This window comes from Neophocaena asiaeorientalis, unplaced genomic scaffold (assembly GCF_003031525.2).
Source record: "Neophocaena asiaeorientalis asiaeorientalis breed wild unplaced genomic scaffold, Neophocaena_asiaeorientalis_V1.1 scaffold581, whole genome shotgun sequence".
Taxonomy (NCBI): Eukaryota; Metazoa; Chordata; class Mammalia; order Artiodactyla; family Phocoenidae; genus Neophocaena; species Neophocaena asiaeorientalis.
Window position 1 is genome coordinate 2,423,053 of NW_020172732.1, and position 26,255 is coordinate 2,449,307.

At 34.4% G+C, this 26,255-nt stretch overlaps 1 protein-coding gene across 5 annotated transcripts in view; it reads right to left on the reverse strand.

Annotated features, from left to right (window-relative positions):
• DOCK7 (dedicator of cytokinesis 7) overlaps positions 1–26,255 on the reverse strand; it is a 204,838-nt gene that overhangs the window by 71,831 nt on the left and 106,752 nt on the right. For all 5 annotated transcript variants that reach the window (XR_003002608.1, XM_024740388.1, XM_024740390.1 and 2 more), the window contains 7 exons: positions 22,746–22,977; positions 19,662–19,826; positions 17,074–17,243; positions 8,328–8,417; positions 7,280–7,375; positions 4,537–4,677; positions 4,338–4,451 (listed from right to left, as the gene is read on the reverse strand). Coding sequence is in view for 4 of the 5 variants with exons in the window: in XM_024740388.1 (XP_024596156.1) it covers positions 4,338–4,451; positions 4,537–4,677; positions 7,280–7,375; positions 8,328–8,417; positions 17,074–17,243; positions 19,662–19,826; positions 22,746–22,977 (1,008 nt within the window). In the remaining variant the exon portion in view is untranslated. The remainder of the gene's footprint in view (positions 1–4,337; positions 4,452–4,536; positions 4,678–7,279; positions 7,376–8,327; positions 8,418–17,073; positions 17,244–19,661; positions 19,827–22,745; positions 22,978–26,255) is intronic.

Genomic DNA, 26,255 nt, shown 5'->3' on the forward strand with positions numbered 1-26,255 from the left:
AAAATAGTGGAAATAACTACTGCAGAGCAGAATAAAGAAAAAAGAATGAAAAGAACTGAGGACAGTCTCAGATACCTCTGGGACAACATTAAACGCACCAACATTCGAATTATAGGGGTTCCAGAGGAAGAAGAGAAAAAGAAAGGGACTGAGAAAATATTTGAAGAGATTATAGTTGAAAACTTCCCTAATATGGGAGAGGAAATAGTTAATCAAGTCCCGGAAGCACAGAGAGTTCGACACAGGATAAATCCAAGGAGAAACACACCAAGACACATATTAATCAAACTGTCAAAAATAAAATACAAAGAAAACATATTAAAAGCAGCAAGGGAAAAATAACACACAAGGGAATCCCCATCAGGTTAACAGCTGATCTTTCAGCAGAAACTCTGCAAGCCAGAAGGGACTGGTAGGACATATATAAAGGAACGAAGGAGAAAAACCTACAACCAAGATTACTCAATCCAGCAAGGATCTCATTCAGATTTGATGGAGAAATTAAAACCTTTACAGACAAGCAAAAGCTGAGAGAGTTCAGCACCACCAAACCAGCTTTACAACAAATGATAAAGGATCTTCTCTAGGCAAGAAACACAAAAGAAGGAAAAGACCTACAATAACAAACCCAAAACAATTAAGAAAATGGGAATAGGAATATACATATCGATAATTACCTTAAATGTAAATGCACTAAATGCTCTGACCAAAGGACACAGACTGGCTGAATGGATACAAAAACAAGACCCATATATATGCTGTCTACAAGAGACCCACTTCAGACCTAGGGACACATACAGACTGAAAGTAAGGGGATGGAAAAAGATATTCCATGCAAATGGAAACCAAAAGAAAGCTGGAGTAGCAATTCTCATATCAGACGAAATAGACTTTAAAATAAAGACTATTAAAAGGGACAAAGAAGGACACTACATAATGATCAAGGGATCGATCCAAGAAGAAGATATAACAATTGTAAATATTTATGCACCCAACATAGGAGCACCTCAATACATAAGGCAAATACTAACAGCCATAAAAGGGGAAATCGACAGTAACACATTCATAGTAGGGGACTTTAACACCCCACTTTCACCAATGGACAGATCATCCAAAATGAAAATAAATAAGGAAACACAAGCTTTAAATGATACATTAAACAAGATGGACTTAATTGATATTTATAGGACATTCCATCCAAAAACAACAGAATACACATTTTTCTCAAGTGCTCATGGAACATTCTCCAGGATACATCATATCTTGGGTCACAAAGCAAGCCCTGATAAATTTAAGAAAACTGAAACTGTGTCAAGTATCTTTTCCGACCAAAACGCTATGAGACTAGATAGCAATTACAGGAAAAGATCTGTAAAAAATACAAACACATGGAGGCTAAACAATACACTACTTAATAATGAAGTGATCACTAGAAACATAGCAGAGGGAGGAACACTCCCAAACTGATTCTACGAGGCCACCATCACCCTGATACCAAAACCAGACAAAGACGTCACAAAGAAAGAAAACTACAGGCCAATATCACTGATGAACACAGATGCAAAATCCTCAACATACTACTAGCAAACAGAATACAACAGCATATTAAACGGATCATACACCATGATCAAGTGGGGTTTATTCAAGGAATGCAAGGATTCTTCAATATACGCAAATCAATCAATGTGATATACCATATTAACAAACTGAAGGAGAAAAACCATATGGTCATCTCAATAGATGCAGAAAAAGCTTTTGACAAAATTTAACATCTATTTATGATAAAAACCCTGCAGAAAGTAGGCATAGAGGGAACTTTCCTCAACATAATAAAGGCCATATATGACAAACACACAGCCAACACCATCCTCATTGGTGAAAAACTGAAAGCATTTCCATTAAGATCAGGAAAAAGACAAGGTTGCCCACTCTCAGCACTCTTACTCAACATAGTTTTGGAAATTTCAGCCACAGCAATCAAGAAAAGGAAATTATAGGAATCCAAATCGGAAAAGAAGAAGTAAAGCTGTCACTGTTTGCAGATGACATGATACTATACATAGAGAATCCAAAGATGCTACCAGAAAACTACAAGAGCTAATCAATGAATCTGGTAAAGTAGCAGGATACAAAATTAATGCACAGAAATCTCTGAAAGAACGGTATGGAGGTTCCTTAAGAAACTACAAATAGAACTACCATATGACCCAGCAATCCCACTACTGGGTATATACCCTGAGAAAACCAAAATTCATAAAGAGTCATGTACCAAAATGTTCATTGCAGCTCTATTTACAATAGCCCGGAGATGGAAACAACCTAAGTGTCCATCATCAGATGAATGGATAAAGAAGATGTGGCACATATATACAATGGAATATTACTCAGCCATAAAAAGAAACGAAATTGAGTTATTTGTAGTGAGGTGGATGGACCTAGAGTCTGTCTTACAGAGTTAAGGCAGAAAGAGAAAGACAAATACCGTATGCTAACACATATATATGGAATAAGAAAAAAATTAAAGTGTCATGAAGAACCCAGGGGTAAGACAGGAATAAAGACACAGACCTACTAGAAAATGGACTTGAGGATATGGGGAGGGGGAAGGGTAAGCTGTGACAAAGCCAGAGAGTGGCGTGGACACTACCATACACTACCAAACGTAAAATAGATAGCTAGTGGGAAGCAGCTGCATAGTACAGGGAGATCAACTCGGTGCTTTTTGACCACCTAGAGGGGTGGGATAGAGAGGTGGGAGGGAGGGAGACTCAAGAGGGAAGAGATATGGGAACATATGTATATGTATAACTGATTCACTTTGTTATAAAGCAGAAACTAACACACCATTTTAAAGCAGTTATACTCCAATAAAGATTTTAAAAATAATAATAATAATAAATAAATAAAACAAATTCAACCAAAAAGAAGAATTAAAGAACAGTACTCAGTGAGCAGTTTTGAATTTTGTGGTTTAAATAACAGTATTGGCTTTTTCCAAAGTTACTCCTAAAATAAAAAATTTGGAACTACAAGATTTACTGTATAAATCCACTGACTAGGTGCATTCTAAAGCCACATTCTTATATTTCCAATATAGCATTAATATTTCCACTTCTCAAAGATATACTTTATGAAGAAAAAGTATACCACCAAAATAACTTCCTAACATAAATTATCCATTCTTTTTACAGCACCTTGTGTTAACCTATATTTATAATTATCTATCTTCCCAGCTACACCCATTAGCTACTTGAGGAAACATACATAGACTGACTTATTTGAATAGTTTTAGCATCCCTAGAGTCTAGTTTAATGTTTGGCAAATGTAGGAGGCCAGTGCTTGAAGAATAAGGACAGGACAGGTTTTGGGAGCAATAATACATGAAATATCAGGGAAAAAGTAAAAATAATACATAGTGCTGCAAATACTTGCAAATAGATCAGTGCCCACACATAGTTTTAACTTCTCTATTAAAAGAAACATACAATATTTGCATCCAATAGAACAGAGCTTCAAAATTCTAAGTATTAGACTGCCAAATAGCATTTTTAACCAGTAGTTCCCCAAGACTAATCTGTGGACCAGCAGGGAGTACTTTATAAGCACTGTTTCCCACACTCCCACCCCCACCACCAGGGTTCAAACTCCTCAGAAATGCTGGGATGGGACACAGAGATCTGTACATTTTTAAAGCTCCCTTAAAAGGTAATTCTAGGATGATTATACAGCTCAGTACCCAAATGGTCTATCAGGATGAATAACTAATGTTTTCTAAAAGCCAGGTTTCATTAATCATTTGATAAAAAATTTAAAGCAAAACCAGCTGTTTGTAGAAAACTTCTAGGATACTTTTAGTTTAGAAAAAGCTAGATAATATTTGTGACTTGGGTAAACACCTACTCATGCTTCTAAACTCTACAATGTCTAGGGCTTCATCATGAGGAATACATAGCAAAATGCAACTGCTTTAAAAATCACTTAAGACAGAAAAGGTTGGGTTAGCTGTTCATTCAGTAAAAATGCTACTCTTGCATGGCACCTTGGGGCTGCTTTACATTTAGACTCCTGACTTGATGGTCTACTTCTGAATGAGAATCTAAAAGTCATAAATGGGCCAGTATAACTCAATGAAAAGCCAGCTGTACTGACAGCAGCTTGCCACAGTCCTGTGTCCTAATAAATGTAATTTATCTTTCCCTTACTAATAAAAATATGCCACTTTTTAAAAACATCATTATATAAATGTGTTCTTGAAAAATCTCTTAGCTCTAGCCCTAAAAGAGCAAACGCAGCATTTAAATTATTTGATTACTAATTATTACTAATTATGCATTACCTGTTTATAGCAGGTCTTTATAAGGCTAAACACAAATCCTCTGTCCATAACAGACAACAGATCATTGAGAAAGAATGCAAGGCTTGTGTTGAGTCTCTCAACCATTTCTGTGTCCTGGGAAACAATTAAAAGAAAAACAAATATAGTTTAACGTGTGCTTGAAACACAGATTTTGTTTAAAAAAATAAGTTACCGTCACCTTCTGAAATCGTGAAACTATATCACTAGCAATTGTGCTGACAAGAGCAGCAATGTCATCCATGAAACGTTCTGGAAAACGACTTTTCCTTGGTGCATCAAGTTTATCATTAAAGTATAAATGGTGCACCATGCTCTTTACCTGAAAAAAGAAATAAGCCATTCGTTTAATTTCTTATGGATGTAATGAACAGTTACAGAGATTCTAAACATTAGAGCTATTTTTGTCAACATACCATGTAATTTAACAGATAGATAAAATACTTTTAACTCGTCAAATATTTTGAAAAAGTTCCCTACAATATTTTGTATGCGCTAGAAAAATATCGAACACAATACAACTCAATCTCTGTATCAGCTTCATGACATTATCCTGGCTATCAGTGGGAAACAAATTATGGGTATGTCAACAGAAAAAAATTTCATCCTTTAAAATTATTTTAAATTAAATCTTTCCAAGACTTAACAATTCTGCCATTCCATGTCCCCCCAGCTGTTAGCTCTGAGAGGTTAGAAACCTTGACTGCATGTAGAATCTTTAGCACCTAGCATCTCGTGGCATATGGTGGGTGTACATTAAATACTGATGACTAGATATTAAGAATAAAATGTTAGGTAAAAATTAAAGTGGTTTCAATTTACCAAATACTTTTAGATATGGATTCTTATCACAACAATGTGTTAACGGTACTAAAAATTTTTAATTCAGGGAAATTAATGACAAGGTTTTACAGTTGGTAAATAACAGAGATAAGTCAAACTATTTCATGTTTAAGAAATCTGAACATACATGTAAGACTATTTTTAAAAAGTCATTTGATCTTATATTAAAAACACATGAATTACAATTTGGTGTTTATTCTCTAGGGGAAAAAAATGAGCTGCCTACCATTTACATATGGTCCCTGATTTATTTTTTTTGTAGATTAGCAAATCTCTAGACAAAACGTCTTTTTTAAAATCTTTTACTGAAGTATATTTGATTTACAATGTTGTGTTAGTTTCTGGTTACAGCAAAGTGATTCAGTTATATATATTTATTTTTTTTCATATTCTTTTCCATTATGGTTTATTATAGTATATTGTATATATTGTATATATACATACATATATACATATATATTGTATGTATTGTATATATTGTGTATATATATAGTATATATTTATTATAGATATTGAATATAGTTCCCTGTGCTATACAGTGCGGTCTTGTTGTTTATTTTATATACAGTAGTTTGTATCTGCTAATCCCAAAGTCCTAATTTATCCCTCTCCCACCCCCTTTCCCCTTTGGTAACCGTAAGTTTGTTTTCTATGTCTGAGTCTGTTTCTGCTTTGTAAACAAGTTTGTTTGTATCATATTTTGGATTACACATATAAGTGATATCACATGGTATTTAACTTTTCTCTTTCTGGCTTACTTCACTTAGTAGGATAATCCCTAGGTGCATCTATGTTGCTGCAAATGGCACTATTTCATTCTTTTTTATGGCTGAATAGTATTCCAGTGTATATGTATTCCACATTTTCTTTATCCATTCATCTCTCGATGGATATTTAAGCTGCTTCCATGTCTCGGATATTGTAAATAGTGCTGCTTTGACACTGGGGTGCGTGTAACTTTTTGAATTAAGAGTTTTCTCCGGATGTATGCCCCGGAGTGGGACTGATGGATCATACGGTAGCTCTATTTTTAGTTTTTTAAGGAACCTCCATTCTATACTCCATAGTGGCTACACCAATTTACATTCCCACCAACAGTGTAGAACGGTTTCCTTTTCTCCACATACTTTCCAGCAATTATTATTTGTAGGCTTTTTAATGATGGCCATTCTGACTGGTGCGAGGCGATACCTCACTGTAGTTTTAACTTACAGAAGAAATGTCTTCTAATCTTCAACGTAAGTAACATTCAATGCTAAGAATGATTCTATGGCATACTCTAGAAACTTCCATTGTTTCTTTTCTTTTTTCTGTCTCTTTTTTGTTGTTTTGCTTTCCTTTGTTTCTTATTTATTATTTTACATAATTTTTTTGGAAGAAAAAGTTTCAGTGATTTCAGCTTTCTAAAGCTAGAGAGGAAGGTCCCTAGTGCCAGAATGCCTAAGTTTGAATCACAGCTCTGCTGTATACAAGCTATGTATACTTAAACAAGTTACTTAATCTCTCTGTGCCTTGGTAATCCCTAGCCCATAGGGCTGTGCTACCATACTGTACGTACTTAATAAATGTATATTGCTTTTGTGTATATATGTGTTTATGTTGTGTGTGTGTAGATATTTATTAAAATATTAATTCATTTATTTGTTTTAATATCATTTACTGAATTAAGTAGAAAGTGTTGTTGTTTTTCATTGGCTGTGACTGGCATTTCCCTAAGAGCTTTCTAACCATAAAAGCAGTAGGTATCTATAAAGTTCTTTTTATCTGGTATGAAATCAATAGTACTGCCATTATACACTAGCATGTGCAGACTAAGAAAGAATGTATCACAGGTTTCCTTTAAAAAGATAGCTAGCTTCTGCAACTATCCCTAAAAATATAGTTTAAATTAGCTTTATAACTCCATCTAAATTGTGCTGACTGTCCACAGTGTTTATTTAGAGATGTAGCAAAGGTAATTTTGTCTTGGAGGCACATGTAAAACCACAAGATGGGCAATAGGAAAAGATTCTAGGATAAAATCATGAGCTAACACAACATTGTTTAACAAGAAAAACAAAGAATGTGTTTAGTTTGCTCACCATTAACTCAAAAAAGAACCAGGCTTGTTGCAAAGCTGATTCCCGAACGCTGCCACTGCAAACAACCCACTGCAAAGCCAGCTCCTCATGAAATAGCTATCCAGAAGTAAATCCAAAGTTATTATCAGTGTCAGGTCTGCTGGTAACACAAACCAAATAATGCAAGTACAAATGAAGATATAATGAGAATAAGCAAAATAAGGCATGTGAACCATTCAATGATGCAGTGAGGACACCCATTAACGAAACGGCTATTTATACACATAAGACAGTGGCATGTTGAATAGCTGAAAAAATTACATGTTATCTTGGAGTAAAATGTAATTTTAAAACGACAGGTGGGAAATAGCCTCCTAAATTGTACGTGCAAAAAGAAACTAAACCGAAAACTCACAGTTACAAATAAAATCTGGCTTGTGCCTTACATACATATTTCAGCATATGCAAATACATTCATGAACTTTGCTGGTACAATTTAGGAAATACCTTTAAAAATGTAAACTTTGATATCAGCCATTAATTTTCAAGTTTTCAGGTATTTAAAGTATTTTTATTAAAATAGCAGAAATTTCCTGCCTTATAATGGATATGCATACAAAGCATTTGCACAATAGTGTATATTAATATGAAAAAGGACTAACAAAACTGTGCATAAGGGAAGCAAATCAACATATCTTACTAAGAGTGATAATTTTTCTAACTCATCTTCCTTTCCCTGGAGATTTAAAACACAAAACAGAAGCAGTTACAGAAACAGAATTAAGAGTTGATACAATCTTTTTGGTACTAAAATTTAATGATCAAATTTAATGCACTAAACTCTAAAAACAGTCATCTGCAAAGATATAAACATTATAGTAATGTAAAAGAGCTTGCAATGGAGAGGTATGCCCAAAAAGACATCAAACAAGCAATGCTTGCTCAAATGTATTTTTAAAAACAGTGCAATTGTTGTAACGTCTCATACTGGTTATGTAAAGAATCCTTACATCTACGTAATTGTTGGAATTATTTTCCCCCTACATGGACTATCTTCATATGAATCTACCTTTTTAGTTGGTAAGCGTCCCGTTAATGTTTGTAAGAAACTTGACGTCTCTGTGTGCGAAGACATACGATTACAACTTCGATCCATAGCCTATGGAGTGAAGATGAATGAATGACGAGATACCATTAAAGTCTGCTGTGGATGACTATGCAGTTCAAGGATTATATACAATTTTTTACATAGAGCTTTACTGTCATTTTAACAGCCATCTGTTTTATCGCTCATCCCATTTTCACTATTTTAAGTTGCTTTAACGACAATGCATTAGAAGTATCAAAATGGCTTCTATTTATTTTATCTTTAAAAGATAAGTATTTTAATGATTATATAAATCCAGAGTGCTGCAAAGAATGAAACTTTTATCTGTGTGATCTATACACATGCATGTATCTAGTAAGAAAATGTAAAAAGTAAAAACATACTTCTCACTGGTCTTGGACCAAAAAGAGAAATCAAGAATTTTATATTTAATTAAAAAATTAAAAGTTTAGAATCATTTCTTTCATGTTTCACTATCATCAAAAATTACGATTCAGGTTAGCCATATACTATATTAAATATAAATCATTTATAATAAATTTGCAATTAAAATTTTTCTTGAAGAACGAGAGCATTGTCCTCCAAAGCTAATACACAGATGAGAAGTATATTTTGAGGAATCATGCAGTATTAGCTATCAAGCAATTAGACTTAAGTAAGCAAAACCTAGTACAAATAAGTTACAACAAATTTCATACTTTGCAACACAGTACAGTTTAAAACAGATTTTTGCTTCTGGCACTTAATCTTACAGCATGGGGATCATATACTGTTCATATTTAATTTCAGTTTATTACCAATATTTCTAGTCAGTGATTATGAAGAAAATGACAAGATAGTAAATGCTAAATGACAATGGTACAATAGCTACACTTTAAACCAAAAGCGAATGGAAAACTGTCAGGTTTTTTCCACACAAAAAATTTTTAAATTCCTACTAAAGATGCACTACCCCAAAAGTAGAAACTGTTATCAAAGCCATCAATTGCATAAGCAGCAGGCACTGAAACATCAATGGGGTGGACAGGAGGGAAGGAGAAGGAGACAGGAAATAGGAAAGGAGAGTATTACTGGTGCAATTGGTGGTATTCATGCATAGCAGTTGGAAAATGTGCTAAGTAAACAAAAATACACACTTTTTAATTATTAAAAAGCAAGCCACTGAAATCATAGTATATACTAAAAAGTAATGTTCTAAAGGGAAACATCAGCAGCGAATAAAGAAACCTCTAATATAAACACCACCTGTGTTGATTCTGCACTTGGACTGGGGTTGGATCCCCATGGGGCAGCTTTTGGACCACCAGTGTTAACCCAGGAATTGGAGCGGTCTAAACCCTAAGCATATAATAGAAAGCAGTTGGAAAGGAAAGAAATATTACATGTGGCATGCTATATTCTTAAAGAAATCCAGACTTTCCAATGCAAACATGTTTTTAATTAGTACTGTTAAAGCAACCAAAATTTTTAGGCATCTATAGAATATTAGTTCATCAAAATTATCTCATTACATAATTTTTTAAAAATCACAAAGAAAATTAAGTATAGCATTTAAAGGTAATTTCTCTTTATATAAAGGGATCACCTTTAAGTATCAACAACTAAAGATCCCACAGCACCATCCCCCCAAACTCTCTTCAGAGATGGTACAAGTTAGCAACAGACAATTTCCTCTAAATCTAACTAGGGTTTAAAGGAAGAAAAAAAAAAATGGAAGAAGAAAAACATTCCAATCTTGTCTAAAAGACTAATTTTATTCCATCTGTCATCAACTGAAAACTTTTGTGTAGCAATACTCCATAATTCTATTTGAACTTGCCTCCTCTTTTAGGGACCAATAAGAAAAATTAAGTAAAAAATTAAGAAAAAAAAAGATGCCCGATATTTGCTCCTTCCTAAAAATGATGGTAGCTTTGGAGTTGTGCTCAGTCTTATTGTGCTTGTTGAAATTAAACATAATGGGTAGATTTACTAACAAATAATAAATTTATGAATTTTATTATTTAAAAAAAACGTAATGGGCTACTTTTTTATATAAAAATTGTAAGGAAAAACATTATGCCAAGGCTGTCTATAGGAATTGTATCTTCATCATCACTACCGTTAATTTGAAGTTAATTTAATATGCTATTAATGTGTATGACCAGAAGTGAAGTATGTCTGTCTTCTCTGAAAGAGGTTATTATGATCCCAGGTAAAGGGAACTGGGGCTTTACTTCAATTTCTTAAAATTGATTATTAGAATCACCTGAATTATAAAATTCAGATTCTGGCCCTTACCCCCAGAAATCCAGATTCAGCAACATGGGCTGGGCCCTAGGAACCTACGAATAGAACTGAGCAAGGTAGAAGAGAATTTTAGAGGACTGCTGAAGACAACACAAGACAAGCCAACTAAAAATATTAGAGCCTGAGTATGAACCCAAACCAGAAAGCACCAAAGAAGGATAGGTAAAAGAAAAGAAAGAGTAAACAGTGGTAATCAACTCTATGTAGACATTAGTATCACCTGGTAAGGTTAAGGACAACCACCACCACAAATGTGCAGGGCCCTACCTCTGAACAGTTAAATAATCTCTGGGAGTGAGGCCCATGCATGTATATTGTGGGAAGGGAAGAAGGAGGTAGGGGGCAAGGAAAAGGGAGGGGAGGAGGAAAGGGGAGGGGGAAAGAGGGAAGACAAACTACTACTAGCTCTCAAGGGCTTAGCTTTTAGGGAGAATATTTCCCTTCCTTTTCTCACTATTTTTTCCAAAAATACAAAGAAGTTGAAATGATGATACAGTAACTACCCATTTCCCCTCATTTTTGACACTGAATGTGTAAGATGAGAGTTAAAATTCAAATCCAGGTTCTACTGCTTACTAACTGTAAAATCTAAGGTAAGTTATCTAATCTCTTTTTCAGTTTCTTAGCTACAAAATAGGAATAATGATAAGTGTCTCCCTAATACTGTAAAGATCAAATTAAATAATGGAAGTAAATCACTGAATACAATGCCTCAAATATAGTAAACTCTTAAAAAATAATTTTAACAAAAACTTGCCATACATGTTTTTTTAAATGCTTCCTAGCAAAGTATATTGGGCAATATTCAAATACTCATAAAATTATGTAATCAATAGATTTGTTTAAAATAAAATACCCCATTTTATAGGTATTAATAAAGACTTCTCAGAAGCCCATTATATTATTTCAAATAAAAGCAAATCAGCACACAATACGTTTTTCAGGTAAGTTAAAACAAAAATTTTCAGTCTCCCAAATTATGTCACTACTCATGTTACAAAAATAACAAAATATAAGCATCTAATTTCTGCAAAATTACAACTGTGCTCTCTCTATCATAAATTTCTACAAAAAGAAAAACAATAACTTTGCCGTACTCATAAGTTCACTTTTTAACTTCTTGCTTAATAATTTCCTTTAAAACTAAGGCACATGCTAATGAGTAATGTGAGAAAAAACAATAAATCTCTTTGTGCCATTAATTATACATTATATCCACAATACTGAGGCTTTGAACAGTTATAATAACATCAAGTCAAAGCCAACTGTTTAAAGAAAACTGGTGGCCAATTTATTTGTAAAGCAAATTATTTCCACAATTTAAATGTCATACAGCTAAGAATTATATCAAACAGCCCTTAGTTAAGCAAAGTCATCACTGATATTTACTAATATAATAACTATGTTTACATATCTCCAACTAACAGAAGAGATTAATCAAATGTGTGTACATGTGCATGAAGTGTTTTTATTCTGTTTTTGCCAAATCTCTGTAACATTATTATTTTGTTTTGTCCCTTAGGTATAGATAGGCTCCTTCCCTGAATAAGGCTCACAGTGTATCTGACTTGACATCAGTACTCATGTTTCAATACAATCCTCAGCATAGTGGATTTAGTAAGCTATGCACACAGTAAGCTCTCAGTTTTTGAAAAAAAATGAAAAAATAGGAGATGATACATTAGAAAGAAACTAATTATCAATGTAAAATTGCACTGGCATTTGCTTAAAAGCAATAAAATTCAAACCTGGTGCAACCATACATTTACACAACTGAATGTTAAAAGAATATTGCTAGGACAAATAAAGATCAGTTTTGGCAAAATAATTATGAAAAAAATCTCACAAATATGGTTTTATAGCCACTAGAGTAATAAAAGCCTGTTGATAGTATTTTAGAACTTTAGGAGTTCTGCATTTTGTATTAGGAAATAAAGTCTAACCAAAACTTTCATAAAACAGAATATCTTAAGATCTTTAAGTATTTAATTAATCCTGATAGCAAGAGGGCAAACAAAAGCATAATTCAATTTTTTAAAAGTTATTTATTCTTGCTAGAGATACTCAATGCTTACTAACATTCATTCTTTGGATACATGTCTTCTGAGTACTTTTCATATGCTGGACATTATAGTTGCTTTGGATACATCAGTGAACAAATATCTCTGCCCTCATGGAGCTTATACTCTAATAAAGGGAGACAAACACTAAAAAATTAACGTAACAGGTAACTAATTTATATGTTACATTAAAAGATAGTAAATGTTATGAGTCAAAGAAACAGAGTAAGGGGATAAGAAGTCCCCGGGACAAGGCTAAGGAGAAAGACACACTTATACATTTAAATAAGTGGTCAGAGGAGACCCCATGGAGAAGGTAGTTCTCTGAGTATAGACTTAAAAGAGGTAAAGGAGTTAGTCATAGGATCTTGCTCAGAGATATGACATAATCCAACTTAAGTTTTGTTTATTTGTAACTTAAGTTTTTAAAGCAGTATTCTGGTTGCTATGTTGTGAAGTGAGTGTAGGTTGGAAGGAAGGAAACCATCTTTAAGACTATTACATTAATTCAGGAAGAGATGATGGTAGTTCAGACTAAATGGCAGTACTAGAGGTGATGAGAAGTGGCTCTACCTTTAACATATATGCAAATCTGAACTAAAGGATTTACAAAAGGCAGCTGAGTTTAGAATTCCAGAGAGAGATCTGTACTTGAAATACAATTTTTGTGAGATATCAGCATAAAGTGATACTTAAAACAACAGGACTTCATAAGATCATGAAGTGAGTGAGTGTAGAGAAAAGAGAAAACAAGACAAGAGAAGACAAGAAATAAGGACAGAGGCCTGGGGCACTTCCAAATTAAGAGATCAGAAAAAGAATCTACAAAGGAGACTGAAAAGGTATAATCAGTAAAGAGGAAAATCAAGATAGTGTAGTAACCTAGAAGCTAAGTAAATAGAATAAACTGGAGAATTAACTGTGTCAAAAGCTGCTGTAAGGTAAATTCAGCCAAGTGTTGAGATTTAACCTTCGGATTTAAGAACATGGAGAGCACTGGGGGCATTAGAAGGGCAGTATGGGCTGAAGATCCAAGGAATATGTTTGAAGTAGGGTAACAGGAGTTAGAGAACGAGAGTAAAAGAATTGGAGACAGCAAGTATGGAAAACTCTTCTAAGGAATTCTACTACAAAAGGTAGCAGAGAAATGATGAAGAAGCTACCAGCAGAAATACTAGAGAGGAGATTTTTTTATGGGAGAAATTTTAAAAATTTTATTTTTTATCCCATTTTATGGGATGGGTTGATTTAGTAGATGGGGAGAAACTGATGATGTAGAACAGTGATGAAAGAACTGCTGGAGTGAGGATCTTGAGTAGGTGAAAGGGGATAGGTGGTTGTATACAAATAGGGAATGGACTTAGGGAAATGGACAGTTCATCTATAGCAGAGTTTTAAGTAGTAGGTAGTAGTAGATGGTAGTGGATAGGTAGATGTGATGGTCAAAGGTGACAAAAGTTTTCTTCTGATGGCCTCAATTTTCTTAATGAAGTAGGAGATAAAGTGAGGAGGGGGATTGGTGGGGAGCTGTTAGAGGGTTTGAGGTACCAAAGAAGGCATTAAACCTTTTTCTGGGAGAATGGGAAAGTAAATGGAATAAAGAAATATAGTATAATTGCTTGACAGCATTAAGGGCTCTCTTGAGGTTCACGGCCTTTAATTTCAAATGAGACCAGTTATCATGGCATTTCTCAAAGCATGTTTTTTTTTTTTTTTTTTTCTCAAAGCATGTTTAACGGCACAGGCAATCAACTGAATTCAGCTATGGTTTGAGGTTTGGCTAAGCAAGTAAAATGAAGTAAGGGAAAGATAAGGGAATTGACGTTTGTTTATAATGGTAATAATTATAATGATCGATCATGGAATTTAAGCTGGCTAAATTGGAAGAAAGAACATTAGGGGCGTGAGGTACAGTAAAAAGGTCATACGATCAAGTGATTGGAGGTTGCCGAGCAGAGAAATTGTTGGAGTTGGGGTACTAGGCAGAAAAATATGAGCTAATGGTTAGAGAACAAGATGCATGAAATTGAGATAATGAGGATTAAAGTTATTCATCATGACAAGACTAAGGGTATGACCATGGCTAAGGCAGAGTGAAAGACAAAAATCATTAAAGAAGAGTTTCTTTAATTTCCAAGCCAATAAAATCAGAATAAATAAAGAGTAGCTATAAATAAACTTCAGATTCCTTATAATTTTTCAATGAGATAAAATTATACACCATTATTATTAGGGATTATGACTAAATGAATAGTCCAAAATGAAGGTAGGTAGCTATCAAAAATAATGCAACCAGGGGGCTTCCCTGGTGGCACAGTGGTTGAGAGTCTGCCTGCCGATGCAGGGGACGCGGGTTCGTGCCCCGGTCTGGGAAGATCCCACATGCCGTGGACCGGCTGGGCCCGTGAGCCATGGCTGCTGAGCCTGCGCGTCTGGAGCCTGTGCTCCGCAACGGGAGAGGCCACAACAGTGAGAGGCCCGCGTACCGCAAAAAAACAAATTAAAAATAATGCAACCAAAAAAAAAAAAAAAAGAACACACAAAAGCCATTTGAATAAAATTTGATTAGGACAAGACTGTACTGTCATAAGACAAAGTCTCATCTTATGACGGCTTTCTCAAAAGTTTATGTATATAATACCAGAAGCAAGTTTACATTATTATTATGTCCCATTTTATGAACCACTTGAAAAAAGACAAATAATCATTCCAATACATGTACACTTTTGTTCTAAATCTTGATGTTATAATCTATCAAATACATCATATATAAAGGAAAACTCTAGAATTATGCTAAATGAAGCATAATGCAAATCTTACAGAAATTAAGAGATGTTTCAAAAGTAGAACCTTGAGAAAAATGGCGTCTAAAGCTCTTTAATAGGAAAAGTTCTTATAATTCACAAATGAGATTCATTCCACTGAAGAACTGTATTTACGTACGTAAATTATGTTTAGTATTACCTCCATTACAATGAGAAAAGATCAAGAATGAAGACAAGGATAAAAAACCTTCTCTTCCTAGACATGGAAAGATATGTGGAGGGAGAAAAGCTGTCTCTTTTGTAATTCCTATATTACTCAGGTTACTCTGCAGTAACCATGTAAATACATCTGAACATCATTCTCTCAAAAGTTCACAAAAAGTGAAAGTTTGTTTAATTAGAGTAACACCTATTTGGATCTTTAAGTTATTGAAATTCATGTTTAATTTATTTTTTAAATTATAAGGCTACAAAATATTTTTTTCATCTGTAAGAGATTACTTTAAAAAATGTATTTTCGATCTGTGAGAAATTACTTTCAAATTACGTAAAAGGTACTTTAAAATGCGCAATGCTAAAGTTTATTAGAAGTGTCTGAATGTAAAATTTCTGTAACTATATGAGTAGATTTAAGTAATTCTGATGTGTTTGATCCATATTCAAGTATTTCACACAAACAAGCTCAGATCATTAAAAAAATAATAAGGTCTATTTAGTTCAGGCTAAGGGTTAAAAACACACCCCAAAACACGTTTACTAATTCTTCCTCATATCCTAATTAACAGACTAAAATGCCAAAGAAAAGTTGGCTGTGATTCCATAACAAAGGTATCTTCCTTCTTTCTAATAGCAAAAAATCAATTTAAAATGGTTTGGTCAAAACCCAACATAATGTGATTTCTTGGCCTCAGTCTTACTGTTCTTTTTTTCCACTTTGATTTTCAAACTCTGAGTTATTTTTGTACTTTAACTATAGAAAGGTAATGACTACTTGTTCCTTAAGTATATTTTGGGGGGTAATAAAGATTGATGCTTACGTAAAATATAGCTGGATCTTATATTGGCTGGCCTCTCCCTTATTGTCTGGGATAATCACTAACCATGATTAAATAAATCATATTTTTCTAATCCTGGTGCACCTTACATAGAGTTTTCCATGTGAAATGTAGCTCTATTAATTGTTAATTATTGTTCTTGATACTTTTGGAGAAGGGAGGCTCATATTTTAAGTTGATAGTATGTCCCAACTACACAGCAGTCACAGGTCTCTCTTAATCCTCTAGAAAATCAATCTAACCATTTTTCACATAATAATCAGACAGACAATGAGTCGTATGTGACTGGACATCCTGCACACATTTTTTAATTTGGCAGATATTCTTGAGCAGAGCGCACAAACCAGTTTGTAATAGCAAAAACATTTAATAGAAACATCAAACATTTATGTGTTCACTGATAGAATAGAAATGTACAATTTCTTTCTTATTACTAACTCAAATACATTTTAAAATTAAGAAAAAGTAAAACAATTGGACATTTCTCATTTGTTCACAACCTGAAAACCAAATTTATAGACGCGTATCTTCAGTTTACCTTACTGCCGATGATTGACCGTACTTCATCATCTGGTGACGTGGGAGTTCCAGATATATCTGGATTACTATTACTAAGGCTCCGAGAACGATTTAAATTAAGGCTTGCAGGTCTCACAGCAGATCTAGCCATTGTGGCATAATGCACTGATCCTCCCAAACCCCCAGGACCTAGAGTTGTACATAAAATAACATATAATTTAAGCAAAAAATTAATCAGCAAAGGACCTGAAAAAATCTCTTCCACTTTACAAAATTCCACAAAGATCATAAATTGCTTTTATTTCTAAATGAAAATACTATAAATAAGAAAAACATGGCAGACCTAGTGATAGCTATACAAAGATAATTTATTTTACAGCAGCTGACAAAACCATGTGAATTATAAATACAATCATTATCTCTTCAATGTTTCTATGATTATGTATTACATATACAATAAGAAACAAAAGTAATAAGAAACATACAAAAACGTTACCTTTCCTTATACATGAGGGTGTCTAAGACCCAAAATGCTCCAGCTAATATCTTTTCCTTTTTTCCCACCCCTCCTGCTCTGCCCCTTGAAACACAATCACTAAGAGGGAGAGCCAATTTCCTGTCAATATCTCTTAAATGAAACTATGGCTTAGGTCTCTATCTTTATCAGTGACAATTTTAACTATTAAAAAAAGGCATCTTTATAATATACATACATAAATGTATACTAAAGATAATTCTCCTAAAAGCCCAGGTTATACAAAAAAAAGCAAAGAATCCCTTTTTTGTCTGAAGTCAAGCCTGATACCATTATTCAACCAGGATCTATGAACCTAAAGCACCCAACAATTGTATCTCCATTTTTCTTTTTTAAAGAAACCTGAGTGTCATATTTGCAAATGACACACACCTGTCAACTAAGTAGTTTATAGTCTTCAGGTCAGCATGTAAAAAAAGACATTTTGCAAAATCTGTGCAATTCTAATAGTGTACTGAATGGAACAGTAAATGGAGTAGCATTATATACAGTCCACAATCACTTATATACTCAGAGACTCAAGTACTATAATTTTAGAAATCAAGATAGGAAATTATGAGCAAGACTTTAAGAGTCAATTAGCTCTCTCTTTCAATTAAGAAGTAAAATGTGCTAAAACTGAGATTACTATTATGCCTAGTTTGCAGAGTGAATGTCATAATTACTTGTCACCATTATTAATGCTAACACTGACAACAGCTGAAAAGGGCACTTACCATTATCACTAGTGAGGAATGAATGACTCATACAGACAAATATGTAAACAGGTTGAAAGGTATGTACAACATAATCATTAACCTACTAACTGAACAACTAAAGAGTGATTCAAACTAAGACATCCCCCACCACCACCACTACCACCTATGTCATATAAAACAAAAGTAAGTGGCTACTCTGGGCTCTAATATTCAAAAAGCCTGTATGATTTTATTGACCAGGAAGAGATCTAGAGGATAATCTTTTACAGTATTGTAGGTTTCACAGGGTTACCAGGAAACTACTGAGCCATTGTATTTCTTCTTTAATGTCCAATAGCACTCTGAATGACAAATATAACATTCTATTTATCTTTTTTTTTTTTTACTGAGATACTGGGGAACTTTATGCACATATTTTTAACACATAATCAAGAGAAAAAACTGAACTGGGAACTGTAAGGAAAACAACATTGCCATATGTACCCCAAAATATAGTAAATAAACAATGAGCAGAGAGATGTTTTTACTCTTTGAATAGAACATCAAGTCCCTAGAGCTGAGCCACAAGTCAACAGCATGTATTACACTGAGAAAAAGAACTCACTTTATTAAGTATCAAGAAGAAAATCCTCCACAAATGTCTTTTCTAATAGAAATCACCCTCACTGCTAATTTGGAATTTGGAGCAATAGCCTTTTATTAAACTGTTCACAAACAGCAGTTCGTACGTCAGACTACATAATCATAAATCAAGCTGAGATGACTGCATTAGCCTCAAATAGACTCAGAGAACCTCAGTGGGGATTCTTAAATACTCTTCCTTCCAATTTTACCCATAATGCCTTGTGATGCAACTTTTTTTTTTAATTTATTTTATTTTTTATACAGCAGGTTCTTATTAGTTATCTATTTTATACATATTGGTGTATATATGTCAATCCCAATCTCCCAATTCATCCCACCACCACCACCTCCCCCCGCCCCGCTTTCCCCCCTTGGTGTCCATCAGTGTCTCTATTTCTACCTTGCAAACCAGTTCATCTGTACCATTTTTCTAAATTATTTATTTTAACTGGGAATGATAAAATGCTTCCAGAGATGGAAGTTATTTTCAAGGTTCATTTCCAAAAATTAATTCAACAAAGATCTCTCTAATTCAACTTAAAAGAAGCTGTATAAATAATGATGCTTTAAAATACAACCTATTTATCCTTTTAACTCCAGTACATAGCATAGTCCATGGCACTTAGCAGGCATTCAACAAATGTCTGCTATTGAATAAATGCATCACACCATGGACTACAAGATTATTTCAATCCTATTATGAACACATAATCTATGCAAGATAGTTTCTTAGTAAAAAGAATAAAATACCTGGTGATGGTGAATTAGGGTAAGTATTCGGTAGGCGAAAAACATAAAAGATATATGATGCGAGAAGGCTGTTTCTGCCATGCTGGTCATGATTTCCTTCCAAGTTTTTGTGAAGCCGATTTATAATTGATGCCATGGCTTCAAATGATGCTTGACCTAGATTTACTTTTAAGAAGGAGGAAAATATTTTTCCATTAATTTTTTAGACTGTAAGTTCCAAAAAGATCAAGGTTTTGCCTTCACTATATGCATTAAGTATAGTGACTACACACAGTAAGTGTATAAAGATGATATTTGATATTAATTTTATGGTATCTTTATGATACTGTATTAACTGAATCAAAAATACTTTTCTTAAAAAATGAGAAAAAACTAATTTTACTAATTTAACATGAAAACTATGTGGCTTTACTTAGTGAGAAAAAAGAATCATCAAACAGTACCCACTACTTTGTAAAACAATACAAAGCACATGATAAGTAAAAAATCTATCTTATATATAACCTTTGAGAAGTAACTTCTCATTTTAAAGATGACTCTGAGAAACTAAATACCATACATTGAGCACATGTTACTTTTGTTTATAAAATAAAAATTACCAATAAAAGTAGATTATTAAAAATATTAACTTAATAGAAAAGAGTTGATAAGCAACTTAATTGAAGTGAGTAGCTCTGTAAAAGGATTAGAAGGAAAAAAGGGTAGAAAACCAGGTTGAGGTAAGACTATAGCACTTTAAATGCCAGGCTAAGTAATACCTACTCAGCCATTCAAGTTAGTATATAACAAGAATTTTGCAAAAATTGGGAAATTCTGGTAGCTCAGTGAATAAATGGATAATCCAAACAGCCATTCTGAGCAATAGCACCTCACATTTTATGATTTATTTAATCAAGACAGGAATTTATGAACAGATAATGAGGCCAATTAAGTTTTCCTGAAAGAGGAAATATCAGATAGAGTGGTCATTTAGGAAGATTAATCTATATATACTGAACTAGAAGAGAGACTAGAAAGAGAGAAACCTAAGCAGGGTTTAGCAATCCTACCTGTGTTCCTGGTTGACTCCTTTTCCTTTTCCTCATAGTAGCTATTCCAAACCATCAGAATCCTTCACAAAACTAGGTCCACTTTACTCCCTTCTCCACAAATCCTGCTTTTTATCTCAGGTAGAAATTTATAGAGCATGAAAGTCCTGAAATTTTTACTATAAATTTATCAGAATTTGAAACAATTTTTAGTTCCTTTCCAAAGGAAGCAGTGCTCATCTCCTATATAAGAATGATCTATCCACCTTAATTTTTGTCCTACATGCTTGCTTCATTAATTAAACCCTCTTGCACCTCTATACAGATTCTCAAAGCATATAAACATGCTCAAATCTCTCCACTCTTATGCCCTAATCAACCTTGCATCCTCTTCTAACTAAACTTCTCAAAACAGTATAAGCTTTTTGCATTCCTTTCACCATCTGCTGTTTATTACTAAATTCTCTGTAATCTGGTTTCTCCTTTCACTATTTGACCAAGACTATTCTCGTGAATTTCACCAGTGGACACTTCTTCAGTATAGTAGATAAGAGTGGGACTCTAGAGTCAGTTGCTTGGGTTTGAATCCTTAGGTAAATTTTTTTTTTTTTTTTTTTTTTTTTTTTTGAGACAGGCGGACTCTCAACCACTGCGCCACCAGGGAAGCCCCTTAGGTAAATTTTTAAGCGTATGTTCATCATTTTATTCATGAAATCATGAAATGCATACCTATACCTAGAGTTGTAAAGATTTCATACATTAATATAAATAAAGTACATAGCACAATTCCTGGCACACTGTGTTGTGGAAATGTTTGTTACTATTGTGATTATTTTACTATACAATCTACAAAAATGAACAATGTTAACTTTTTTTTCTTAAAACCTTCTATGACTTCTGTAACATTACTCTCTACAACATCTCTTCAGTATCTCTTAAACTACCCTCTCTTCTCTATCCCACCATCACTGTCTTTTATCAGGACCACAGAATTTTTTGTGTAAAATTCAAGATTTCAAATCTGTCTGCCTGCCTCCAGATCTTCTCACTTTCAATCTACCTCCGTGCAAAATCATCCTTATAAAAGCCAACCTAGTCACATTACTTTTCTAATTAAGACCAGATCCTTCAAAGGCTATTGATTCTTACAGAATAATAGTCAAATTTCCTAATGTGTCAAGGACCCTACTTCATCTCCCCTACGACCAATATCATCTCTAATCACTAACCCTCCAATTCATAACTAATTACTTGTAATTCCCCCGAAATTTCCAGGTTAGTTTATCTGTTTGTGTACTATACACATACTGTTTCATTTCCCTGGGCTAGTTATTTACCTGTCAGACTCCTACTCATCTTTAAATGCTCAACCCAAGAATTACCTCTACTTACAAGTGTCCCTAAAAAAATCTCAAGGAGTTGAATACTACTCTCCTTTGTGCCACCACTTAATACGAAACTTCTATAACAAGTTAGCTGAAATTTCTCACAAACTCAACTACTTTGCAGGATTGGGTGGAAGCTGTTAGCAAAAGTAAAGGAATGAATCTTGGAAAAAAGGTAGGAAACCTGAATACCTCTCCTTCAAGAAAAACTCACAAGAAAAAGAAGATAGAGATTTTGAGTCAATGAAGAGAATAATAGCTATATTAAATAGAGGATAGCAGATGAGTGAAAATGTAGATTATAAGTCATGTAAAACACAATATGATTTATCAGTTGCATGTTTTCTTAACTAGTCTATGAGATCCTTAAAATCAGAAACCATGCCTTTGTCAGTGCCTATCACTGTATGGTACATATTAAGTGCTTAATAAATATTTGGTGAGTGAATAAATAAATTTGTTTTCATAATTTGAGTAAAAGTCTATATGGCACATTTTATAGAAACAAAAGAAAGTTATTTTCCAGCATTAGAAACAAGTAAGTAACAACGCCCCACAAAGTCAAACACAGTCCTTATAGAGATGGCAAAAAGGAATCATGATTCTGTTTCTGTAAAAGTTAGAAATGTTGAATGATAAATTTCATGATTCCCCCAACATAGGTAAATTACCTATTTGGCCAGCAATGACAGGAGGTCTAACAACTAAAAGTATCAGTTTATCAAGCAGAAGATAAAGAAATCGGACCACTGGTTCCAACTGAGATGAATTCAATGCTGCAATACTGCTCTTCAATTCATTTTCTAAGTTATTTTCCATGATTCGCATGTCTCCAATTCGGACTGGGAACATGTGTTCATCCAGAGCATTCACCAGAGCAAAAAACTTATCAAGATAAGGATCCTAAAACAAAGAATGAACAGAGGCACTAAACAATTATAACTTCATACATTCCACAAACTATGGACCACTGATATCTCGTATTAATTGATAATACAAAAAAGTACATATTCGTATATACAAACATTGTTTCCAATTAAATACATCTATTCTCAGCTATTATTGTAAAGTAGCCACTTCAAATACTATTGATTACTCAAAAAAACTGTTGATATTAGGATTTCTTTTTCCAGTGTGAGTCTGCCTTATTGTTTTAGAGCTCAATTATTATGGCGAGTGTGTTAGTAACCTACCTGAGCCCATTATTAATTTATTACCTCTTAGCTCCATCCAAACCCACCATCTTTTCCACATTTTTTAATTCTGGAGCTAGACTCTTCAAACTACATTTGTCCTTTATCAGCTGGCTTGTGATAGGCTCTGACAACAGAGGGTATGGGAAACAGTCTGCTAGGCTTGAGGAGTTAGAAGGGAATCTTCTTCCTCCTGTTTGCTTTCCTAATGGCAGCGAGTAGACATGCATGCTGTGGCTCAGAGGTGAGGGACATGGGCAGCAGTGGTGGCTCTCACAGTTCCACAGCAGGAGCTCTCTACCAAGCTTCCTCAATACTACAGCATGGCAGGCACTGTGTTCCTGTAGCAGCGGTGTCCTCTCCTCAGAGGTCTGACTCACATCCTTCAAGATCTTGCTCTAGGTTTCTAGGTTCCTTCCTCCCTTACCACTTTCTGCAATTGCTATCTTTGTTACAATCAGAATTCTCTTTTAACCCATTTAGTAGTGAATCACCTTTAACTTAGTTAACTATTTATTTGCAGATTTTCTCCACTCAAATTACTGGCAGTTTCTATCTCCTGACTAAATCCTAACTGCTATTATTTAACCTCCTTCTACACTGATAGAACCACAATCTTATTTAAAGCAGTAATGTGCCTGCTCTTTGAGCCTCCTTTATACCTACAGATGACCGAGTTCTGACCAATGGATGTGAGAAAAAGGCTACTGAAACTCTGGGAAGACTTTTACTTAGTTAACAATGAAAATAAACTTTAAGAAAAGGCAGTAATGCTAAACAACTTCACATTTATAATTTTAATACTGTTCTAATTTTATATGTTTTAAATGAATAAAAATAATTCTATTGAATTCTAACTATATATCCAGTAAATTTCAAAGCACCTACAAGCAAAGTACAAAACATCATAAAAAACATTTATTGTCTTCAATTGATCCTTTAAAAAAGATTATAACACATGATAAAATTATATTACAGAGTTGTAAAATTTTATAAGCTTTTGAGTTTCAGTCACAGGACTGTGAATGTCAGGGGGCTACACACTAGACGCTTCCACTCTATTCTTCCTCTACATTCTATAGATTCTAAATCATCTCTATGAAATATTTTGCCCTAAATCCTTCCTTGTTACATTAAGACAATACATGTATCTACCTGTCTCCACAAAAATAAAGTCAGGAGTAAAACACAAATATATTACCAACACTAGAAAAAGAGAACACTAACAATGATTACAGGATTCAAAAAAACATGAAAAATAATGTATTTGTATACTTAATAAGATATCATGTGATATTAAGAATAATTTTATTAAGGGAAGGAATATATTTAAACAGTGTACTATAATGTCAACCTTCTCATTATCAGAAGAATAAGGTCTATAGGAAACATAAGCATATCTAACAACAGAAAAGTAAAAACTCCACTGGAGCATTATTTTACTAGGATCTACCTGCATACTGCTAAATAAAATGTATATACTACCTTTTTGCTGTTTGTTTGTTTGTTTTTTTCTTGGCTGCGTTGGGTCTCCGTTGCTATGCGTGGGCTTTCTCTAGTTGCAGTGAGCGGGGGCCACTCTTGGTTGCAGTGCACGGGTTTCTCATTGCGGTGGCTTCTCCTGTTACAGAGCACGGGCTCTAGGCATGCAGGCTTCGGTATTTGCAGCACATGGGCTCAGTAGTTGCGGCACGCAGGCCCTAGAGCATGTGGGCTTCAGTAGTTGCGGCACGTGGGCTCAGTAGCTGTGGCGCACAGGCTGTAGGGTACATGGGCTTCAGCAGTTGCAGCACATGGGCTCAGTAGTTGTGGCTCATGGGCTCTAGAGTGCAGGCTCAGTAGTTGTGGCGCATGGGCTTAGATGCTCCACGGCATGTGGGATCTTCCCGGACCAGGGATCAAACCCATGTTTCCTGCATTGGCAGGAGGATTCTTAACCACTGCGCCACCAGGGAAGTCCTTTGCTGTTGTTTTAAAACGTGATATAGAGCACCCTGTCTTTTTACTTTCCCTACCTCACTGTGCAGAAAAGAGTTAACATAACAAGCTTAAGACATTTCAAAGGCTTGCTTACAAGGTTGGCCCTTGGCTGGCATCTGGGAACTTGGATTTCAGGAGGGTTCCCACTGATGGGCGATTGCTCACTATACCTAAACTGTCTGTGCAAGCAATATGGCTTATGCTTAATACCTGCTTTCCTTTTGCAAATCTAGGATTTTGGTATGTGTTAGGCAGAGGGTGTCTACGAGACAAGCCTATGGTAAAAACTCTGGGAACTGAGCTTCCCTGGTAGACAACATTTCACATATGCTGTTTCAACTTATCCTCTATGACTCCGTAGGAGAAAACTCTTGGAAGCCTGTGTCCTATTTCATCTAGTCTTGACCTCTTTCCCCTTACCTTATTTTTCTTTATATCTTTCACTAAAATAAATCACAGCTGTGAATATGACTATATGCTGAGTCCTGTGAGTTCTGCTAGAAAATAACAGAACTTAAAGGTGGCCTTGGAAACCCCTGCATACCACCCCTTGCCTTTTCAAGTTGGAGAACCCACATATTCTATTCTGAACACCCGCCTCTTCTCACTCTACATTTTCTCCCTGGAAAATCATATTCACTAGTACAGTTTCAGCTATCACATTTATTCTGTTACCCCCAATCCTAAACTCCTAATTGATTACAACTGCCTATAGGACATCTTCATCTGAAGTGCCCAGGCACTTCAAACTCAAAAATAAACTCATTATAGCCCCATAATTTATCTCCCTTAGTATGCTCCCAAATTTACTTCTCTCACACTATTTATGTTAGAAATCACCACACACCCTAAATTCTGTGGCATTCAAGGTCCTTCATAATCTTTTACCAGCCTGGTCTTCTATGCTCATATACCATGATTTCCCAGATACTTTAAACTGCAGTCACACCAGATTAATTACCCTTCCTTCGGCAGATTACTGCCTCTTTGCACTTGCTTTTTACCAAT